This window comes from Asterias rubens, chromosome 6 (genome assembly GCF_902459465.1).
Source record: "Asterias rubens chromosome 6, eAstRub1.3, whole genome shotgun sequence".
Lineage (NCBI taxonomy): Eukaryota > Metazoa > Echinodermata > Asteroidea > Forcipulatida > Asteriidae > Asterias > Asterias rubens.
The window spans coordinates 21,332,591-21,355,289 of NC_047067.1; the positions used below are offsets into that span (position 1 = coordinate 21,332,591).

The 22,699-nt window shown below is 38.1% G+C and overlaps 1 protein-coding gene across 8 annotated transcripts in view; it reads left to right on the plus strand.

The window, feature by feature from the left end:
- The window catches only part of LOC117291898 (neurabin-1-like), an 85,890-nt gene that overhangs the window by 38,789 nt on the left and 24,402 nt on the right, over positions 1–22,699 (plus strand). For 7 of the 8 annotated variants that reach the window (XM_033773896.1, XM_033773898.1, XM_033773899.1 and 4 more), the window contains exons 4-6: positions 8,674–8,860; positions 9,965–10,216; positions 22,166–22,383. In XM_033773896.1, the coding sequence (XP_033629787.1) occupies positions 8,674–8,860; positions 9,965–10,216; positions 22,166–22,383 (657 nt within the window). The remainder of the gene's footprint in view (positions 1–8,673; positions 8,861–9,964; positions 10,217–22,165; positions 22,384–22,699) is intronic. The other variant, XM_033773902.1, reaches the window with a different exon arrangement.

The following is a 22,699-nucleotide window of genomic DNA, read 5'->3' on the forward strand; positions in this document are numbered from 1 at the left end:
AGTGTGTGTTATCTGCCTTATGGATATAGGGGACTAGACTTTCTTGGTGAGGTAAGTTGACTTCTAGAATGGGACCAATTACTTCTGTACTTCTGACTGCCAACTTGCGAAACTTTCAGTGTTTTTCAATCAATAATTTTACTTGATTCAGTGAAAGCTTTTCTTGAAGCGTGTCTTAAAGATGCTATTATCTACTATTGTATGTATTTGGAGAGATTATTACTCACTCAGGAAATAGGATTCAAAACTACCTTTGTTTGTCTATTTTAAGAGCAAAACAAATCACATTGTGTTTTGTTTTCTCACTAAATATGCAAACAGTGACATTTCACCAGTATGGTAAACAATGGTTTGTTTTGTTACAAGTTGGTCAAAACAGATTTTCTCTATCTAACTTATTTTAAAGTTAAAATGTAAATTTTGTGTCAACTTTGTACTTATTTAGCAACACAATAAGCCACAATTTAAGTGTTTAAAAATGCACTATTTGAATGCAGCATAGTGTGCACCCATGGGACTATGGGTTTAGATATTTATACCTCGAGTAAAAGGTAAACAAAAAAGGTTTTTAACTCTCAGAATATGAAACGTATTTGGTATCTTAAAGTTCACCATCATTAAATCTGCACACATATTGCCAAAGTTTTGAAGGTTTTTTTATGTGTAGCTTTGTATTTTGAAATTGAGCTCCTCTTGTGACGTAATCAAGAAGCGCCCTCCTTTGTTACAGATGCCAATCCATTTGTGATATACACATTGTTCAAACTGTTCTTTGCTATCTGTCACCTAATAAATATATCGTTATATTGGTGTTTTAAGAACAACACTCAAAGTCAAACCTAGTGCCTAGTGGCCTAGTGTTGAACTTCACATACATGTACCTCTGTTTAGTCAGCACTATTGCACTTAATTCTTGTGTACTCGCTGTAAATGAACTTTGCATAACACATGTAAAACGTTCAATAATTCAAGCCCAACTTGTTTGTATTAAACCAGCAAACATACATGTTTGTGTCGCAATCCTGTCAGTTGGTTAATAGGTAATCAATTAAAGCAGGCGCGGCAGTGTCCAGACGAAAGACTGCCAATATTTCATGGGGAAACTTTTCAATTTTGCCAGTTGAGAGTACCTTTACACAGATTTAGTCCAAAGCACTTGACTTGAGTCCACTTCCTGTAATGATTTAGCGCAAATCCCTCAAGATAAAGAATACAATTTGCCTCCGTTGCCAACTTGGATGTTTAATGTGATCACTTTGAAGTGTCAATTTTAATGCACTGGGTTCATCTAGGGCCTAGTCTATTCCTTTGAAAGCCTCGTGCATATTTGAATGTTCGGCCCTGATGAATTGTGAGGTTTTCTTTTCTTGATAGGTGAATGTGAACCCAAGGTTCCTAGTTCGTACAAAACTGTTATTGGTCTCATACAAGAAGAGTTTAATCAGAAAGATACTGATTTGGGGAAATTGAGAAATTGTCTGGAGAGGGATTTGAACCAGCCACTTCAAGGTGAGGGCATGGTGGTGAGGGCTACACAACTGATTTGGGCTATTGACCTAAAATCAACTGCCACCAGGGCACATTGCCACTTACTCCTGGGGTTAAACAGGGCTACCCTTCTTCACAGTCCATTAGGATGTAGGCATGGGTATCATCAACTTTAGGGGCCTGGTTGGTAAAACCATGGAGTCTATTCCTTCCTCCATGGTTAAATGCCTTGCTCAAGGGCACAAGTGCCATGACCTGGAATCGAACCCACACTCTGCTGCTGACAACAACATAGCTGGAGTACAGTGAACTAGACTACTCAGCTACGACAAGCCACATATTGATAAATGTTCATGTCTTGAATGTTGTGAACAGTGTGTATCGGCTCATGTTTTATTATGATACCCCTGGCTGTGCTTGAGATATTGACAGGAAAGATATGAGATCACAATGTAATGAGACACTTCAATAAAGGCCACCCCTATTCATTGAGTATTCTTGTGTATATTACACACCATAAATGTAACAGGTGCTACTCAACTGTGATATGTAAAATATTTCACACTTGTCCAGAATGTGCTGTACACCTGGCTGCAGAAAATAAGTGTGATAATGACTATTGCATTAATGTCAGGTTAAAATTATAGGATGCATTTTCTGTGTTCTGTTACATTAATATAACCAGGTTTGGGATTTTTCAGAATTTTTCCTGATTTTGTTTCTCATTCTTGGTCTGCTATCCTGCAGGTCTATGTTGTCTGTGAACAAACAGTAAGAACTTTTTAAAAAGGTTTGTAAAAAATTGTCTCCCATCCCCCTCCCCATATCGAAAAAGAAAAATTTTAATAAGATAATTACTTGCATGCCTTCATATATATCACGACAGGGGTTTGTCTCACGCTATGAGCCAACACTGTTACGAGAAACCCAATGAGCCTAGTAACTTCTTGCACTGTGGTTGTTTAATACGATGCCCCGTCGACAATAAAAACGCCTCACAGAATGCATGGAATGACAGGCAGGGCGTCTCTCCGTGAAGGTGCGTGTCCCTAGCGATGCGGGGTCTCGATCAGGTTTGCTCTTCCCATCAACTTGTAGGCTCTCATCAGTAACTAGACATCTGGGCTGTAATTGAATTAATTGTATACATGTTGGTACATCTGTTAAGTCAACAGTGCATCTTGAGAGTGTTAAACATCATCCCCTCTTCATCAACCCTAACTGACAGGCTCTCACCCCTGGCGTGATTGGCTAGAGACCCATCTTTGTTGATTCACACAATTTTCATCATTATCAGAGCCCAATTTCATTAAGCTGCTTAAGGACAAGTATCTATGAGGCACAGAAATATGCTTACCAGAATAAGGTTACCAGCCAAAGTACCATTTTACATTTACCATTTGTACCTGTTACTTCATTTCTGTGGAGTGAGTTATTAAATGGTCTCAACATTTGGACTAACTTGCTCTAGTCATCATTAGGACACTGAAGAGTGTGCGACATGCTGGGCTATTTGTAGAGCAGTCACTGCTCTGATTGGTTGAAAGTTGTTGAACATAGAGAGAAGTGAATTGGACATATTGTGAGGCAACTGTTTACAGAAGGGTGTAATTGAAGGAAGATGGTGAGAGGAAGAAGTGTTTCAGAGATGCAATACAATTATGTGAAGATTATGAAGAGGATGAAGTCTTACATTAATCACAAACTCATGTAGAGGACCAATGATGATGATGATGGTGGCTTGACTTCATTCCTCTAAGCTTTGCTTTGTAAGTTATGGAGTGATGGGATTCAATGTTTCTCTGGATTTAATCTTCATAAGAAAGTTGAGATTACTATTGATTCATCCCCACTCATGAGGAAGCAATTGGAAGTGAGGAGATATGTGAAATTGGAGACATGTGGTTTGTTACTTGAAGTTTGAAACATGTGATAAATGATTGCAAACGTGTAAACAATCATTCATTTTTTTTAATGTTTAATAACATTAAGATTACAATAGTCTAAGATTAATCTCAACAGATTGTATTGCCACATCAAGGATACAAATCAAGCCTCTGTTGTGTTTTTACCATCTCCATAAAGCGACATCACAGGGAGCAGACACAGAAACCTTCAAACCCTGAAGTTTTTGAAATCATCTCGGAATTTAAAGGTCACTCGAACGCCATACCTCAGTGACACTGGTTAATGAAAAAGACAGATTGATGACTTGTTGTAACCTACCATCGTCTGTCTCTCTTTCCAATGTTATGCTCCAGCAAACCTCATTCATCAATCTTATCTTTCCTTTCTTGAAGAGGCAGTGTCAAGAAAGAGCATTGCTCTCATGTAATTCCATCAAGTGTCCCATCTGTATTTAAAGTACCAACTGATCATAAGTGGAATATACAAAAATTAGTCTGAAAGCTTCAGAAATGATAGTAAACTTCTAAAATAAATTTGATTTGTTGGCTTACCGTCAAAAAGCGCACTAATATTTTTAGTCTTCTATTCTTAAAAATTTAATTTAAGTAAGCAAAGAGTGAAAACCTGATTGGCGGTTTCCTCTCACATCAAAAACTCAAAACTTCTTTCCTTGTCTTCTCTCCATTGGGTTTTTGGTCAGCACAGTGATTAAGTTAGCGTCACAACCAGAATAAATGAAATGAAATAAAAATGAGATTATTTTTTTCTGACAGCAAATCAATTTTATTTCTAGCCATGAACCTTTGAAGTAAAATTTATTTTCAGCTTGCAACATCCAAAAACAATGTAACCTTGCAGATCATTTCTCATCTAATGTCATCAATTGCCGACCAAAATTGAATTCAATGTCAACCCAAGCTATACAAAGAGAAGAAGCAGAAAAAGACTGTCAGCGAAGAGCGAAAGTCAAACACACGATAGAAAGAATCTAAAGACCCTGTTGTTGAATCTCTGAGAAACGTGATCTTAGAGAGGATTGTCAGACATCTCAGGCATCTTCTGATCTCTCTGAGTCGTGACTTCCTGGCTAAGCAGAGGGATCAGTGCTGTGAGAGATCAATGTGACGATGGATCTAGCTTGGTCTAAACATTCAATAAGAATAGAAGCCATGCAATCTCCATATGCCAAGGTTAACTGGATCAGGCAATCAATTATCACACCTTTTTATGAAAGGATAGAATGCTTCCTGTTCGGTAGTGATGTTTGATATGAAGTTTAAATGATGAGTATCGTTCATACATCTGTATTATGTACTGCATTTTTAATCAAACCCTTCTCGTCTTACATTTAAAAGTAATCGTGGATAGTGCATAGGGACTGAAAAACAAGAATGTGGGATTCGAACCATGGTCCTAAGAAGTCCAAGAAAGAGAACAAATCCTCTCCTCAAAGTTCTTCATCTTTCACGCCTGTGGAATGTAATAATATAACCTTGCCCTTCACTTCAGGTAGACGGGCTATCTTGACCTTCAAGAACAAAGTTCAAAAACCTTGTTTTGGACATCTGGCCATCAAAGTCGATTATGACCAAACTGTTCAACTTGCTAGTGATGTCTGACACTGTACTAAATCATGGAGCAAGCTAGTTAACAAGACGATTAATGACTTATTTTATTGATTTCTAATAATACTTAGATTCGAAGTCGTCAGAGAAGTTTCACAATCAGAACCATTTTGAAGAGGTCAATTCTGAGGTCTTTATCGCCAGTTTGATTGGGATGCAACCTTTTATTCATTGACCTTTGAATTGAACCTATCACCTTCTCTTGTTAGACGGGGCTTGATCTTAGTCATGCTCTCCACTAAAGTTAACCATCTTTAGAATCCGAGGAATGTCCATGCATCAAGATTTCCTCTAAGTCTTTCTCCAGCTCGAGATTTTGTTCTCAGTTTTTCCTGATGGAGATTCCAACATGTGTTCTCGCTAGTGTTGTTGTGCATTTGTCACGCTGGTTGTTGATAGAGGTGGCAGCGGAAAGACCAAGGCCGGAGGAACGTGCCGACGAGGGGTTTGAATTATTTGTGCTGGTCAGAGGAGATAGTTCTGTAGCATCTGTAGGGGGGGGGGGTGCTGATGCAAAAACTGCATTTACAGGAAAGGAGGCTGAAATGTTTTTTCGGATGTGAACTAGCTGTGAAAGACGTACATTGAACATTGGCGTGACTTGGGCAACATTAAACAATTTTGTATTGTTCCAAATAATAAATAACCAAATTAGAAGACTCTTTATATTGCGTGAATCTCCAGATTTATCATCAGAACATATATAACAAAAAGGAATCACCGAAAAACAATTGCCTGGGACTTTATTTCAAAGCATTGCAAGAACCTTAAAGGCAGTGGACACTAATGGTAATTGTCAAAATCAAGTCTTCTCACTTTGTGTATCTCAACTTGTACATGAAATAACAAACCTGTGAAAATTTGAGCTTGATTGGTCGTCGGAGTTGCGAGATAGCTATGAATAGAAAAAACACCCTTGTGATTTCGAGAAAGTTCTAAACTTGAGGTCTCGAAATCAAATTCGTGGAAAATTACTTCTTTCTCGAAAACTACACCACTTCAGAGGGAGCCGTTTCTCACAAGGTTTTATATTATCAACCTCTCCCTACTACTAGTTACAAATTAAGGTTCTATGCTAATAATTATTTTGAGTAATTACCATTAGTGTCCACTGCCTTTAATAAAGATGCAAAGAGAAGCAGGTTGGCTCAATGAACCAGTTACTACTTGAGACAAGATCACTTTGAGAAAACGTTGTTCTAGTTAGCGAAGATCACTTGACATTCTCTGAAGCGATTGGTTGTCTGACAATGCAACATTAGCCAAGACCTATTACAGATGTGAAAGATGAGGAAAAGCGCACAAGATCAGGAAACAGTAGTCTTGTTTCCGAACAGCGAAAAAAAGACAAGATCATTTTTTAGATAAAAAAATAAAATAAAGTTGCTACGTTTACACTGTTACGGTTTCCTTGATCAAATCTTTGTTTCTGGGTCCCAATACAAAGACTGTGAAATCAGTTGTATCTGAGGCAAAACTTTAAAGAGTCATCGTAGAAACGTCACTCTACAATTATCTGCTTGACAAAATTGACAAGGACACTAGTCACTTAATCATACTTTTTGACACACAGTTGCTACCAACAGTTTGTCATTCTATTTTTTATTAAAAACCAACGTGCATGACATGTTATTATGTTCTCTGTTAACACTTTTACATTCCTTCCAATGCAGTAATCATTTCAATCAAAACCATCTTTCTTTATCCTTTCTGAGATCACCGGGTTAGAATCAAATAAATACATTTTGGTTCAACCTCGGTGAATGAAAATACTCAATGATCTGTGGAGTAGCAGCTCATTTCATTTTGCCTTTATTAAAAAAATATCGAAAAAAGTGGTGAAGTTGTCGAAGTTTGAGTGATGAACATTTTTATAAGAGATAAAGGGTTGCAGCGACTGCTTAATATTTCTTCTCAGTGGGAATTTGGACCCTTTGTCGGCAAACATAGCACCACATCAGGAATAAGTTATCATCTAGTCCATGAACCTGGAACTCTTTCCAGAATCCTTTGGTTACCAACTAAAATCTAGTTTTCAAAAAAATTCTTTATAAGCGAGGTGGTTTTACACTGCTTTTGTTTTACTGAGATCCCACGGTGTGCACTGACCTTTCAGTTCTAGACGATTCCTAACTTGAACAAAAGCGTTTTTTTACTCCCAGAACAAAAATGTATGTCTGCCAGTTGGATCCCATACCCCTACCCCCTATAAAAAGAACATGCCCACACCAACTCCCCTGCCCCAGATTCACCCCATTCTCTCTTCAAAAATCCCCACAGAGACTGAATAAGTCCACAGTCAGTATCATCCAGGTGACCTTTTAGGCAATAATTCCTCAGTGTCATGTCTTGGTTAGTCACTTAAATAAGTAAGTTAAGTACACACTTGAGACCCCCTTTAATCTCCCCCTAGAGTTTCCCAAAGCTGATGATGGTCTCCCCACCCCCTTCCCCACACCCTATGCTGGGTTCCCACCTAGGATAAATTACTCTAAACACGCCCATTAACCATCAAGTTCAGTATCACATGCGGAAAGATTCAATGATGAACAAATTAAGATTAGATAAAAGTACGTGTACCCTTTTCTCCGCATTCTAATACTAACACAGAGGTTTCTATTTGTTGAGTTTTACAAGCTACGGTTTCGTGTGTCATGAAAGGAATTTAATAGGGTCATTTACTAGGATCAAAGACTTAATGGAAAGACCAGGAAGTAATTGTTATTAAGCGTGTGGTAGGCTGGGAAATTGCGTTTGCACCAAGTGTGTGGTGATAATTCCTAATGTAGAAAAAAAAGTAGTTGGGAATAGTGCAGTGACATTGAAGAAGGATTGTGTTATGATTGATGGGCTTAGCTTCCATAAGTAACTTGTATGATTCAATTATTGACTGACTTGGTTTAATGCTGTTTAAAGTGATTGCTGTATAATTAATCAAGACGAATGGTTGGAGCATCCGTGATGGATATTTAATGGCAGAGGTTTTTTTAAGGGAGATGTAGAATGCTGTTTTAATATGCTAGACCGTTAATAATTTTAAACACATGAATTCAGTATTTCATTTTAATTCAAGTTAAGATCACTGTTTTTGGCTTTCATTTGTATTATTAGCATAAAAATATACAACTCAAATTTACAGATATCAAATAAAAGACAAATGTCGGAGCATCAAATGAGAAGCTTTTAAAACGGAAACCAAATTGTTGTTTTAAAAGAAAAGCCAGAGGAAATCAGAAGTTTCTGGTTTGAAATCAGTTTTGTGAACTGTTTTTGTTTATATACAAATTTTGAGAGTATTTCCGCCTGTGATCGGAATACATCTGCTGTAAACTTGTGTGTTCTAATGTTTCTGATTTAAAACTGAATAATGAAACAGGAAGTGCCATTGGCAAGGACAGAGTAGATACGTCATGAGCAACGGAGAATACTTGCTTCATATTTAGAGTTAATCATCTTTAGATTAAAGCATCCTTGCAAGTGAATAAGGGATTCTTCTCTTTGTGGCCGTGAGTGCTAATTGACCAAAACAAACTCCACCTTCAAGTTCATCACATTGTCTGCTTCTACCCAATATGCTTCATGCCTATGAGTATACATTATTAGAAATAAATTGCCTTGTTGATTTTGTGTTTTTGCTTTTTGATTTTTACAGATTCATGATTGGCCGGGAGAAAGACAGCGAGAACAGTGAGGTAGCCCAGCTGATTTCCCAGTCACTTCAGCACGACAAGGCAATGAGGGAGACTACCCCAGTACAAAGCCCCTCCGAGTCAATGGTATGGCCTTATAACTACAACAGCTATAGCCCCTCCTCTCTTTTCAGACGAGCCAATGGCTTTGTGAGTATACTGTCACATGTGGCATGATTGACTGGCCTGTGGATGGTAACCGTGGTGACATGCTGGTGATGTATTATGGACCCGGTAGTTGACATCTTAATGGATTAAGTTCTTAAATGTGATGGTTTTTGTATTATTTTGTAGGCATGCTTTGATGTCGTGGTTTTATGAATGTCTTTTGGTTGTGCATGATATCTTGTAGCTCTATCAGAGCAAAGTTGTATGGAAACTTAGACAGCTATTGATATTAAAATTTAGTATCAACCAAACTCCTGTAATTGTTAGCAAAAAAAACAATTTGAATCTGAAAAAAAAAACTAATGCATTGTAAAGTGAATGCATTCTCAGTTATTCCTTCTTTTAGTAGACAATATTACCAATCTCAAAACAAGGTGTCTCAAAGAAATGAGTCCTTTACATGACCCAATGTTACCTTGGTTTTGATATATTTCTATGTTCCTGAGTTGGTTTGCCAAGTGTACACATTGTTTGGTAGTAGTTGGTTGATCGGAGGGAGCTTGATGGGGAAGACCCAAAGTCAATGATGGAACCTAAGAGCCATAGATTTACACATTTTTTGGTGGTAGTTGGTTGATTGGAGGGAGCTTGATGGGGAAGACCCAAAGTCAATGATGGAACCTAAGAGCCATAGATTTAAAAAGATGATGTTGTGCATGTGTATGTAAGTCAATTACATGGATGGTAAATAGCTTGTTTAATTCTGTGTAGTGTCAGGGACCATGGGGGAGGGGGTCATACATCCTTGAAAGCATGGCACTCGTCTCAATAGAAAAGAACTTGTACCAACAAACAAATGTTTGAATTCCGGGGTTGAACATTGACTAGAACCAACAACTTCCTGTTTAACGTGCCATCGCTCCACCAAATGAGCTACTAGCCCATGTTGGCAGTTTTTGTGTGAAATTAAGTCGGCTTAAAGTGTCTTGCTTTCCTTTTAATTGTATGATGTAGTTTGACAAAATGAGGGCCCCAAAGGATCAGCTGGATTGTCAACTCTCATTAACTTTAATTAAAATTCATAAATAAACACTTGTATTAATTAATCATTTTTGCCCCCCACCTGACCTTCTTTCCCCATGGTAGCTCTCCCCCCAAGAAGACGATATCGAGCTGGGTCTCCCTGGTGAATCGTCTGATGGTGATGAGGACAGCCAATTGGTCGTGGATACCTTTGACCTGGATGAGAGTATGAGCAGTGATTCAAACAGCAAGCCAACTTCACCCTCCTCGGATCTAGCTCCAGATCAAGCCGTTATTGATATGAGGATTAAACTGAAAGAAGCTCAGTATAAGAATGCTGTGGCTGAGGCTGAGATTGCTAAGCTCAAAATACAGGTAGGTGATTTGTTAACACCCTCAGGTTTGGAATTGCACGGAGGCCATGGCCCCTGTTGCCCCTGGTCTTGGCCTTGGTGCAAAATGAAAATGGCCTTGCCCTCTCAAATATGAGATTCCACTTCTGCACCCTTCCTACCTTTAATAATAAAAATACTAATAATAGTATAGGTTTTCTCGCTCAAATTCGGCAAATGGGCAGCCAATTTCATTTTCATGTGTTCGAATTAAAGCTGATGTGCCTCTCCAGTTTTTACTGTGTTTCAAATTCAGAATTTGGCCATTCAATTTCGTTTGGAGTCGAGTCAAATTCATTTAGCACTATGTTCAATTTAGTGTATCGTCATTCTTTTTCGAGACACACACGCTTCAAGAAGCAACTGCGAATCTGAATGCTGCTTTGATGAATTGTTAAATTGAATGATTATTTTGTTAAATCGAATAACACAACATTACATTTGACTAGTCTTAAAACGAAATTGAATGACATTTTTCAGTAGCATTCGATTTTGCGCGAAATAGAATAGCTTGATGGTTAAATTGGCTGCTCATTTTCCGAAATTGGCCGAGAAAACCTATAGTAATAATTAGGTTCTTATAGTGCACAAATCCTAGGTGCATGACTTGCAATCACAAGGTTGTGGGTTCGAATCCTACCAAGTAAACAATGACTAGAATAAGTATTGTCTTTCACTTACTGAATCAATTTCTTGATTTGTCCAACTCATAATCATAGACGTTAAACCAATGTTTGTATAAGAGAGATTGGCTGTTGCCAGCTTGGTGTTCATATCCACTAGTGGGAGTTTGCTTAGTTCCCTGGACAGAAAGATCATAGAGACAGGTAAAAGGCAGTCTTTAGGTTAAGCTAGAATCTGTTAAATTGCAACATTATTAAAAAGAATACCAGCTTCCTAATCCAATGGCCGCCTATGAAATTGTACAAGCGTTACAAGCCTGAATTGAAACCCCAGTCGGATTTGGACTCATGTGGGGGTGAGAAGGGTTAATACTCAAATGTCAGAAGGTGTAAGAGTTTCAGAAAAGGACGAGTTGCTTCAATTTTAAGGGACATGTGAAGGACACACTTAATGATCAATCTACTCGGACCAGCTGCAGCTTGAGTTCCCATCTGCAGTTCTTCTACCTGTTAGAAATTAAAATTGGCCGAGGACCTTAAAGGTAGAATCATGGAGGGGGTGGTGGGGGTGTGGTGTAAAGTACCCACCTATCATGCTGTTAAAGAATTGTCCTAGACCCATTTTATATAATTGCAAGTTAGATTTTTTGATTGCCTCAAAAATAGAATGGAGAAACAAGGACATTTCAATTGGAATTTTTTTTAACCATCACTGGCAAGGAAAAAGAGGACATGCTGGTTGATAATTTGGGTGTTTACTGCAAGACGTGATCAATGTTCACTTTTAAACATTCGATGAACTAAAATCATTGTATGTGACATAAATGTCACCGAAAATTTATTGGTTGACGTGGGTGGCTTATCGCTAGACATGCCGTAGGCAGAGATTAATGAACAGTATGTATTCCCTCTTTTTCAATTAAGGTTCCTTCTACCTGTTGCCTGGAAAAGAGAAATTGGTTAAAAGAAAACAGTAGTTCAATGTAGTAATTTTTAAAGAGTTTTTAAAGGCGTCTGGGCCAAATTTGGTAGAGGTGCAAATGATAAGTAATACACTGCCCCCCCCCCCCCCTCAAGACAAAATAGTCTGGACCTCTCTCTGAAGGGATAAGGCCCCTGTTTCAGCTACTTATAACTTTTATAGCTTGAGTTAATCTTTATGGTTATCCAGTCTCTGTTTAATATTTAGATCCTATCGCTTCACCAAAGATTTGAATAACTTATTAGAAGGGGCTTTGGGAAATGAAATTGGGTTATCATTCCTCGCAATCACCCTGAAACAACATCCACGAACACCCTCTGGTCTTTCAAACCTCTTCATTAACTTCAGACACTGATAATGTTGAACTAGAAGGCCGCCATTTGAACTTGAGAAATTTATCATTTAAAAAACATTATAAAAAACATTTAAAAAACAATATAAATTTATAATGTTTTTTTTCTCCTGCAATAATAATGCACTAAGTTTTCCAGCTGGCCTTGTGAACAGTTAAGACTGTTTCTTGGCATATGTAGGGATTGCTCTTTTACCAAGTTTGATCAGAATTCGTAACAATATTCCAAGTACTTCATCATTTAGTACAGATCACGTCTTTGGATGAGTTCACTTTATCAGTCCTCTTAACAAGAATCTCGACTCGTTTGGAATTGATTGAAGTCGCTGAGCAGTGAATCTGTGTCACCAAGCCCGGTAGGGTTGTTGATTAGGGTAACTTAGGAGGTGGGGGTTATATGCATTTGGAGTAAAAGATTCCATATGCCTCTGGAGGATTCGTGATTCTGATAAGGAGGACAATCTTTATTGCAATGTGGTTTTTTGTTGTTTACATCTGTAATGATGTGGTTTGAATTATTTATCTCTGGTTGCTAGAGGGATTGACTGAGTTCTAGGGCCAAGTCATTTGCAATTCATGCCTAGATTGGACGGAGTGTAATCTTACAAACTCTGGACTCCAAAAAGTACTCAACTCAAGTAATTTAGGGTTGCCCTTTTTTCACTTAATTAAAACAATGGCGTGTCTAGGCTGAGCGGTTCAGTGCATTGGACTCAAGTTTTGGTGGCTGAGTCATCAGGGTGTTGGTTCGAATCCCGGTTATGAAACATGAATCCTTGAACAAGACACTCATACTGCTCCTCTTCACTCAGTGGTAAAAGGGGTACCTGTGTGTATGTATCCTAAGGGGCAACTTGTAGTTTATTTGGAAGAAGTCTCTAGAATTCCGATAATTGAACTTTAGGAAGTTTCTGCAGACACTGATTATTCAGCGTGTGCTTCTTGTCCCACTTTCTTATTGCTCCATTTCCTGAAACTTGGGCTCGTGAAACACAAATACAAACATGAGGCTGTGTACACGTTCCATATGATATAGATCTTATTAATCTAGGGAACATGAAAATGCCCATTTGATTAAAAACATTTATCTTCGGTCAAAGCGTCCTGGCCTGACAGTTCAGATTGTTGTTTGACGATGTCAGATGTTACGATCAATTTAAACTGTTTACTTATCTGGTTTTTCAGAACCGCCACATCTCACATAAAAGAACTTTCAAAAGTGTAACCGCAAACCATACTAGATTTTGAGTTGCTATATGCTTTGAGTTAAAGTTAGAATTCAAAATAAATATACATAATTAGAATGGGTGCCAATGCCATATTACAAAACACTAAAACGACTTTGTAGGGAATATTGAGTATTTCTGTCTTTTTATTATCATATTTTTTAGAATATACATAATTAGAATGGGTGCCAATGCCATATTACAAAACACTAAAACGACTTTGTAGGGAATATTGAGTATTTCTGTCTTTTTATTATCATATTTTTTAGAATGTGTCCTTGAAGGGAATTTCTCACTTTAATACCTGAACTATCTGATCTAACAAAAATAAGTAGATCAGGGAAATATGCCCAATTTGTGTGAGTAAAACACGATGTATATAAGGAGAGCTTTCTGGATCAGAACATGCGCCAAAACATCCAGACTTCTCAGACAGACGGCCCGAAAGGATTTTTTTCTTCAGGAGAAACGGATTGAAGTAACTCTCTCAGCGTGACAAACACTCGTCCGCCAATTGACCTATTTCAAAGTCTCAACAATTTGTGTTTGAACCATACGGATTTTCTCAACAATAACACTCCGAGCCAATAAACATGGTTGATAAAATCTCTCAAGAGATATTAAAACGGCAATAACTTGTGATGGTTTTAGAACTGATTTTTTTTCTTCTGAGAACAGGAAAACAAATCTGGAAGAGGGTGTGTGTTGCCTGCTGTGTATATTTTTTATTTTATTCCCCCCCCCCCCTCCAAATCCATTAGGACTTTGTGGCCTTACCGTAGATACACCAAAAAAGAAAGCATAGTTGGAAATTTTGCTTCATATGACAAGTCTGTTTATATTAAAGGTTATTGGTGATGAAAAATGTTTTTTGTTTTTATCTCAAAGCATACTTTTTTTAAACTTACTGAACATTGCACATTTCCCTAATGCTTGAATTTGTATAATGCTTTTGTGAGATGGAAGTTGTGTCAATATAATAACGTTAATTTTTGTATTATACAATGTAACACAAAAACTCTCTGTGCAAAATTGTTGTATTTTGACACCGGTTGCATCTGTGTGTGAATCCAGGCACTTTCAAAATGTGTGTGTATTGTAAAAGCCCATTTAGGAGATATATATACGTGATTGTTGCATCAACAGAAGAATATGAAAAAACACAAACCAAAGGGGAAGTATTAACAGCTGCTTTCATGTTTTCTACCAATTTTGAATCACCTAAATTTGTATGAAATTGAAGTTGACTGTGAAGTTGATTGTATGACGCATAAAAGAGGATGGGATAGCTTTTCCTGTTGTCAGAAACCAGGGATGAAATAACCCTTTAAATGAGAAATGGTCTCCTTGTTGTGAAGCTGAGCAGACGTCTTGTAGTTCCACTTTTCTTGCTTTTAGAAAGCATCGATCCGTAAAAGAGTTGTATCAAATCTAGCACGCAATATAGGATTTGACATTCATCCCACCTTATCCAGCACGTGCAGTAATTTAATGTGATCCATCCCAGTGGAAAGCTACAAAACAAACCGCAGCAACCCCTCGACAAAAGCAAATAAATAACAAACAGCACCGACTCCCCCAAACACGTAGCTGCAAAATATTTTGAAAATGTCAAATCCATTTCTCCAAAGGGAATCTGCCCATGGTTCTTCGCCACGTCCTGAAATTATCTTTTCCAAAACAAAAAATCAATCCTCCCGCAGCAAGAGATCGTGCTTCTTTACACTCTCTGGGAATTTAGCGAGGGTCCCCGCTAGACTAAGTTTTCTCACATGCCCACTCTTGACTAATGAAGGCTGCTGTATGTACGCCTACTCGTAGGTGCCCATTAAGGGCACTTAATCGCCCCCTCGCTACTAATAGCCAATGGTACCTTACTCGATATCATGCTCTTTTCATCACTGACTTTTGACGTCTTTAACATCAGCCCTTTTTTCTTTTTCTCCAACTACTTCATAACCAGATGAGACCAAACTTTTAAACACGGTCTCTGCTTTAGACTTGAAATCATTCAACACTAGAGTAGAAGGTGAAAATTGAATAATGTAGGTTATTTTTTCTGTGTAAGATTTGTATGTATTTCCCCACCTTCATCAGCCTAGGCATACAAATCTCATAAGTTGTCTTAATTCATCATTTTGGAATTGTTCAGAGTTGCTGTCCAAATTATAAAGTGATAGAATTAAAGAGACATTGTAGGATCTTAACAAATCATCAAAGAAGTTTTCAAAATTTCAGTGATGTTTTGAAAACAGTTTTCAATCTATCTGGCTCACTCATCCTCATTAACTGACTACACCATAGAAGTAGGTTACCTACAGCTATAAATCTTGGTGCGAGATCTTCTCTGTTTGAGTTGTCACAATTTACCCCCAAGGGGTACTATCATCCATGTCAACACATACATGTAGGGCAGATTGTGTTGTAAGAGTGGTTTCGTGAATGATAGCGCCCTCTCTTGTGTGATAAATCAAAATGAAAAGGTTGTGTCCAAATATTAGCTACAATTTACTGAATAGTTTGAGCATCTGCATGTGGGGAATATAATTTGTTTTCTCTTCCAAAAAGGGAAGCCGTAAGTTCACCAAGTTGAGGCAGCCCACATACTAAAAATAAATGCCATAAGTACTCTGACTTAAACAAAATTCATCCTTGTGGAGATTTTGTTTGTTCTTTTCTTTATCCATGCACTGACAGTATCCCTTAGAATTTGTTCACAAATGTCCTTTTGGAGCACCCCAGTCTTTAGAATTTCCCTATGGAGATCTTTAATTTGGTCTCCATAAGGTACAGTAAACAAGCACACATTAGAACAATTATTTAGTTGTGTGTGATCAAGTCAGAAAAGAATGTTAACCTGTGAAGTATTGATAAGTAAAGTGGGTTGGGGGCGTAGCACTCTTTCCGGAAGGAGGGGGCGTTTGTACTTAGCCAGGTACATCCATCTACCGTGGGAGAAAAGCAATATGGGAGTCCTAGAGACAATTGGGAGCAACCCTGGACAACTTTTGAATATTTTTCTCTTCTTCCACAGTTTATTGTTGGCAATTGCCTCAAGGTTGCCAGGTTTCCTTATGTTCTTGAAGATGAGGTTTTTTGGAAGCGTTGGAGGTGCCCTCACATTAGTCAACTTATGCTTATGCAGAATGGGCATTCAGTGTTATTTCAACATGTTGTCACCTGTCAGAAGTTAATATTGCCTGGCTGCCCAAACTGATACACTATAGGTGATAGGAGGAAAGACTTACAAACTTGTGTTTATAGTGAAAAATGTGACATCTAAACGAAACTAGATAGCCATTGGTACGCGTTGGTCATGGCAATGGCAACCCTCCACACAGGTCATTTTTAATTTCCAACAGTTGACTTGTTAAATCATAATGCTAATGATGATGAAGCTATGTACAATGTAGCTCTTAGCAGCACCACGCTCGTTAGTAACCAAAAAGATAGTTTTCTTTCACCATGAGAATGCTGTCAAAAACTAATGCCACAGAAATTTATCAGGACTTACTAGCTTTGTTTTTTGGGGTTTTTTTTTGGGGGGGGGGGGGGGGTAGGGGAGTTTCTGGGGGTGGGGGGGGGCTGAGGGTGGGGAAGGGTTGCACAAACAAATTCAGAATGTTGGAACACCTAATAAACCAAACTGCCATACCTTAACTCGTGGGGTTAGGGTAGATTGGGGGGGGGGGGTTGACAAACCTTTGCCTCAAAACTGTCTATAAGTTGCCAAGCACTCACCGAAATGAAGAACCTGCACTTTGCCTGACCCTCTATGTTTGTTATTTGTGCCGATACTATTGATAGTATGTATGGGTTTTAAAAACCCTTGAAATATAAAACTTGGGAGGTACAGGGGGATGCCGCTATATCAAGACCAAGGGGAGAATCTTAGGCCCTGGTGAACCCCTTCTCTAAGATGGTTCAATTGAAACACATTCATGATGATAGCGAGCTTGTAAGGAGAATTTGTGTGACTTATCTGACTCTGGGGACATTAACAGCCGCAGCAGCATAGAGGTGTTTGGGGTTTTTTCAAGTCGTGCCGTTTGGGGCAATATCAGTTTTCCATTTAAGTTTGAGTTGTTGTTCACCAAGTGGCAGAGATGTTCTATTAATGCAACAGATAGTATTATGATGATGATCTGTGGGCCATCTGAACATATTTTTTATAATCAATCATCCTGGTATTTTATGAATTCCATTTCTAAATGATTCTTTCCAGTCCTATTCATCCAGGGACCTCCACTCTACTCCTCCACTCGAGGTTCCCGTCTTTCCATAATTCTGAACAAATTGCTGCACATTGATTCGGTCGCCCACAGTCTGGTAACTGAACACGCAAAGCCTCTCACGTTTGGAAGATCACTTTCCAGGATCATAAGTCTTCCCCGGGAAATGATATGCTGTATTCTCTCCAATATTTAATTCATACTGAATTGCAATAATTGCGAGTCAAACATCCAATTGTAATTGAATTGTGGTACGATTGTGTATATCATATTCAGAGATGTTTACTGTGCAGGAAGAAGCCTTCAGAATAATGTCGGGTGTTGATGATAAATAGTCTGCTAATGGGTTATTGCTGAGTGCTCAGACCCTGAATTTCTCTCTCTCTCTCTTTTTTTATTTTTTTATATTTTTTTTTATATAAATACAAATACTGATTTATGGATATGTGGTATGATAATAAAAACACTCTGAATATTTGATTTCTATTAGACACCAAGACAAGGAAGGACCTTGGACAGATTGTCGTCATGGCAAAGCAATCTTCATTCTTTCATTCGTACAGTGAAGCGCAGACGTCTCACACTTTGTCAAAACACCTCGGTCCTTTTGTCCTCGGTTTGAGCTGATATAGACGCGTTCCCCCACCCCGTCCTCTATACCCTGGTCAATCTAATGGATGCCGATATGTGGGGATCCTTTCAATGTTACTCCATTGCGTCATTTTCTAAACAATTGTTCTGCAGGGTACACGTTAAACAAAGAAAACCTTGGGGAGAAGCATTGCTGCACTGTGGCTAGTATGACCTGAAGAAAACACAAACAAACTGTACCACTCAATTCATGAATGTAGTCATGCATCTCAGAATGTAGCAAACCTAATCGGAGACAAATCTTGAAAAGGCATCATATCACTTAGCCAAATTCTTGGAGAGAGAAAAAGTCCAACTCCTGTCAGAGTTATCACCTAGTCGTGAGGTTACTGACACAGTTTCAATCTGAGGTGAATCTCAAACGGTGTTGCCCCCTTACAGTCGCAAGGTTTACTTAGTGAAGAACTTGCTTGGAGGATGGTTTAGGCATCTTAAGATTGTGGAATCCACTTGGATTCAGTTTTTTCAGATGCCTACTGGCCCCCGTTACCTTTAAAGGGGGAGGAGAAATAGGTGCCATAACCTTAAAGGTGAACTCAATCTTAACAGACCCGTCAAGGTGACTAGCTCCTTCCTTTTTGACTTCTGTGAACCCAGCATGCAGGTTTTGATTGCTTTATCTGAGGCTGGCTGGTGGAATACCTTGGTATTTTGAAGACAATTGATCATTTGAAGTTTTTTCGACTCTAATTGAAACTATCAATGATTTGTGTTGTTACCTTTAATGATGATCCCAGTGCCTAATGCATTAACTGCCCATCTCCCGCTAAATGTCACCAACTCCCAAGGTACTCAGAGCAGCCTACTGCACCCTTCTTTTCGCTGAATACAGGACCCAGTCTTAGGTTGATATTATTTCACTGGCAGTCCACTGTAACACTTGAGAGCTTAAAGCTCTCTGAAGTTGTCAAGTCACAAGGTGATAGCGCAAAATTGCAAGAGGCGGTCTTAACGGCTTTGAACTTTAACGAGAATCTCACGGCATCGAGGGGGCTTCCCCCGTTTAATGTATGATTATGAGATACATCCTTCTGTCTACTCGCGTTGATTACAATTCACCGAATCCACGTCTTTAAACACACTTATTGTAGCCATTAAAACCCAATATTTGTTAAATGGGTGAGGCCAGTTCATCCCACTATATGATATCCCATACTGCCCATATTACTTGTTGCACTATTTCCAGCTGGCTCTCTTACAATACCTGACTTTAGAAGTAAACTCTGAATGGGTTGGATATACACACCTGTTGCTTCAAAGTGCATGTATACTCCTAGAAAATCAATGTGCTGTCTGGTTTGGCAGGTACAGTACTGTGCTTTCAGTCAAGTACCTTCTTAAGAAGCTGAATATAAGTCACATGCATTGTATCATGGAGCAAGGAACAAAAAGCAACATAAAGCAATGTATTTAAAAGTATGGGTCACAACCCAAAAGCCTGTCGCGAACAAATTTAGCCAAACCACTCCAGAAGCTCTCAAATTTATTGGAAAACTAATGACTGCCTGACAATCGATCTATCATCATAATCCAAACATTTGTTTTTTCCTTGACTTTTATTATTAGTTCCGTGCAATTACACTTAAATGACTCGTACATGATGATATAGCAACCAGCTGGAACAGTTTCAACAGAACTAAACGGCAAATGCTTTAATGAGATATTCACTCCAGTGAGATGTTGTTCAATTTCACTTGTGTTGTTCTGCCTTGCTTCTCAGAATTTTTTCTGTAAAAGCTGTTCAAAACTAAAAGTGCAGAATCATAAGAATTGTGGATATTATTTTTCCTGCAAATTTCATTTTAAAAACGTCTCTACATTGATAAAGTAGAAGTCAAGATGTGCAGGACTGGAGGAAACAAGTCAATTGCTTTCACATCAGATCCTTTAAGTCCTTTATCCGGGTTGAGGCAGACTGAAATGAATCTAACATACCCATCTCTATGTAATTATACAAACCTGATGTGACATGTAGAGCTCATTCAGAGTAATTCTTATTGCTTAATCAAGACTTGGGTCACTGGACATCCAAGGTTGCACCAAATCTTAGCAGATGATGATTGTTTCTTGACACAGAGAGTAGCAGTTCTCATACCTAATACAAAGTCTCAGGCCTCAATTTCTTAAAGCTGCTAAGCACAGAATAGTATTGCTTAGCCGAAACAGGTTACCAGCCAAAATTACATTAAGTCTAAATGGTTGTGGCTCGGGCCCCACTCAAATGTTTGCTTAGAGAAGAAAATTGTCAACTAGTGTTTTCTGCTTTAACAGCTTAAAGACATTGGGCGCAGGTACAAGAGATTTTTAAAAATTTGTTATTATTTTTTTTTTAATCCTTCTCTCACTGATCTCTTGTTTCCTAGTTTTTTGGTCCTAGTTTCTGTTAAAGAAAAGGTCTATTCAAGAAGAAAATATAAATAAGGTGGACTAGTTTTATTTAAAGACACACACACTGTCCATAGACAATTTAATTTCTCCTGAAAATGAAACAAATCAAGACATACAAGGTTTGTAGGGAACACAAAATCAATTGCTTTGAGAATATTTTTACATCCCTTTAGGGGCACTTGATGTTTTATTTAATTTAATATATAGTTTGAGCGGGTATCAATAGATGCTAGCCATTCGAGAAGATTTCCCATGATATGATCACAGAGAGCCCTTGAATGAAATAATGAAGTGAGACTTTCTAGAACTTTTTTTCCAAAGTGAATTTATGATTAAAGGGAAACCTTTGAGTTCTTGAAAGGAAAAAATATAGTATGGCAATTTTTAATGAAATAAAAGTCTGAAACTTAGTGTTTCCTTTCAAATAAATTGGTCTGGTAACCGTACTACATTATTAACATCTAGGAGAAACCTGATAATTAATTGGTCTGGTAACCGTACTACATTATTAACATCTCAGGGGAAACCTGATAGGTAATTGGTCTGGTAACCGTACTACATTATTAACATCTCAGGAGAAACCTGATAGTTAATTGGTCTGGTAACCGTACTACATTGTTAACATCTCAGGAGAAACCTGATAGTTAAATATCAGGTAACCGTACTACATTATTAACATCTCAGGAGAAACCTGATAGTTAATTGGTCTGGTAACCGTACTACATTATTAACATCTCAGGAGAAACCTGATAGTTAATTGGTCTGGTAACCGTACTACATTATTAACATCTCAGGAGAAACCTGATAGTTAAATATCAGGTAACCGTACTACATTATTAACATCTCAGGAGAAACCTGATAGTTAATTGGTCTGGTAACCGTACTACATTATTAACATCTCAGGAGAAACCTGATAGTTAATTGGTCTGGTAACCGTACTACATTATTTACATCTCAGGAGAAACCTGATAGTTAAATATCAGGTAACCGTACTACATTATTAACATCTCAGGAGAAACCTGATAGTTAATTGGTCTGGTAACCATACTACATTATTAACATCTCAGGAGAAACCTGATAGTTAAATATCAGGTAACCGTACTACATTATTAACATCTCAGGAGAAACCTGATAGTTAAATATCAGCTCCTCTCATTGTACTTCTTCAAAGAAATAAAAATATTCTTCCTAACTGTGATTTATTTCTGGTTACTTGTCAATTTATTCTTTGAAGTTTACTAGAAAGAAACAAAACGTTGATAAAATATGCCACAGTGAGTGTAACTAATGCTTTCTGCTTGACCTAAGAACACAGAATAATCCTTCAATCTTCAAATGACAGCTCAAGACTCATTGCTTCAAACGGGTGGGATTCGAACCCACAATCTTTGCAGTTAATATTCTTTATCCCTGATGCAAACTTCCAACTTGTGTTATTATTAACTGTATCCTCCTCCTATCACTGTCTCCCTCTTTAGGTGATGCAAGCTCAGGGATGGGAAGCTGAAGAGACGAGACTCAAACACCAGATTGAGATCCAAGACAAACGACTCTCCCTCTTGGACGACAAACTTGAGAAGACGCAATCTGAGATCACAGAGGTCAGACGCCTCCTAGAAGAGAACCAGAATCAGTACTCCATCCTCGATAAGAAGTACCACAAGGCTAAGAAGCTCATTAAGGACATGCAGAACAAGTAAGTCGTAAAGATGGAACATATTAGGGCTTACTTGTTCATCAACACTTGACTTCAGCCTTTGTGTTTGTCAGTAATCTGTAAAACATTCCCTTTTGCCATGGGGCTTTGTCCCCATGATATTTAAAGCCATTGGCAGCATTCTTCTGACGTATTTTGGGTACATCAATGTGTATTGTGTTTCTGGAAACATTTGATTGGATTTATGTCGATTTGGCTGTAACTTTTGCCTTCATTCACAGGAATTTCCGACATAGAATGTCTGAGTTATGTTGCCGGAAACATACAGCTCTTTTGCATGTCCAGGAAACAGATA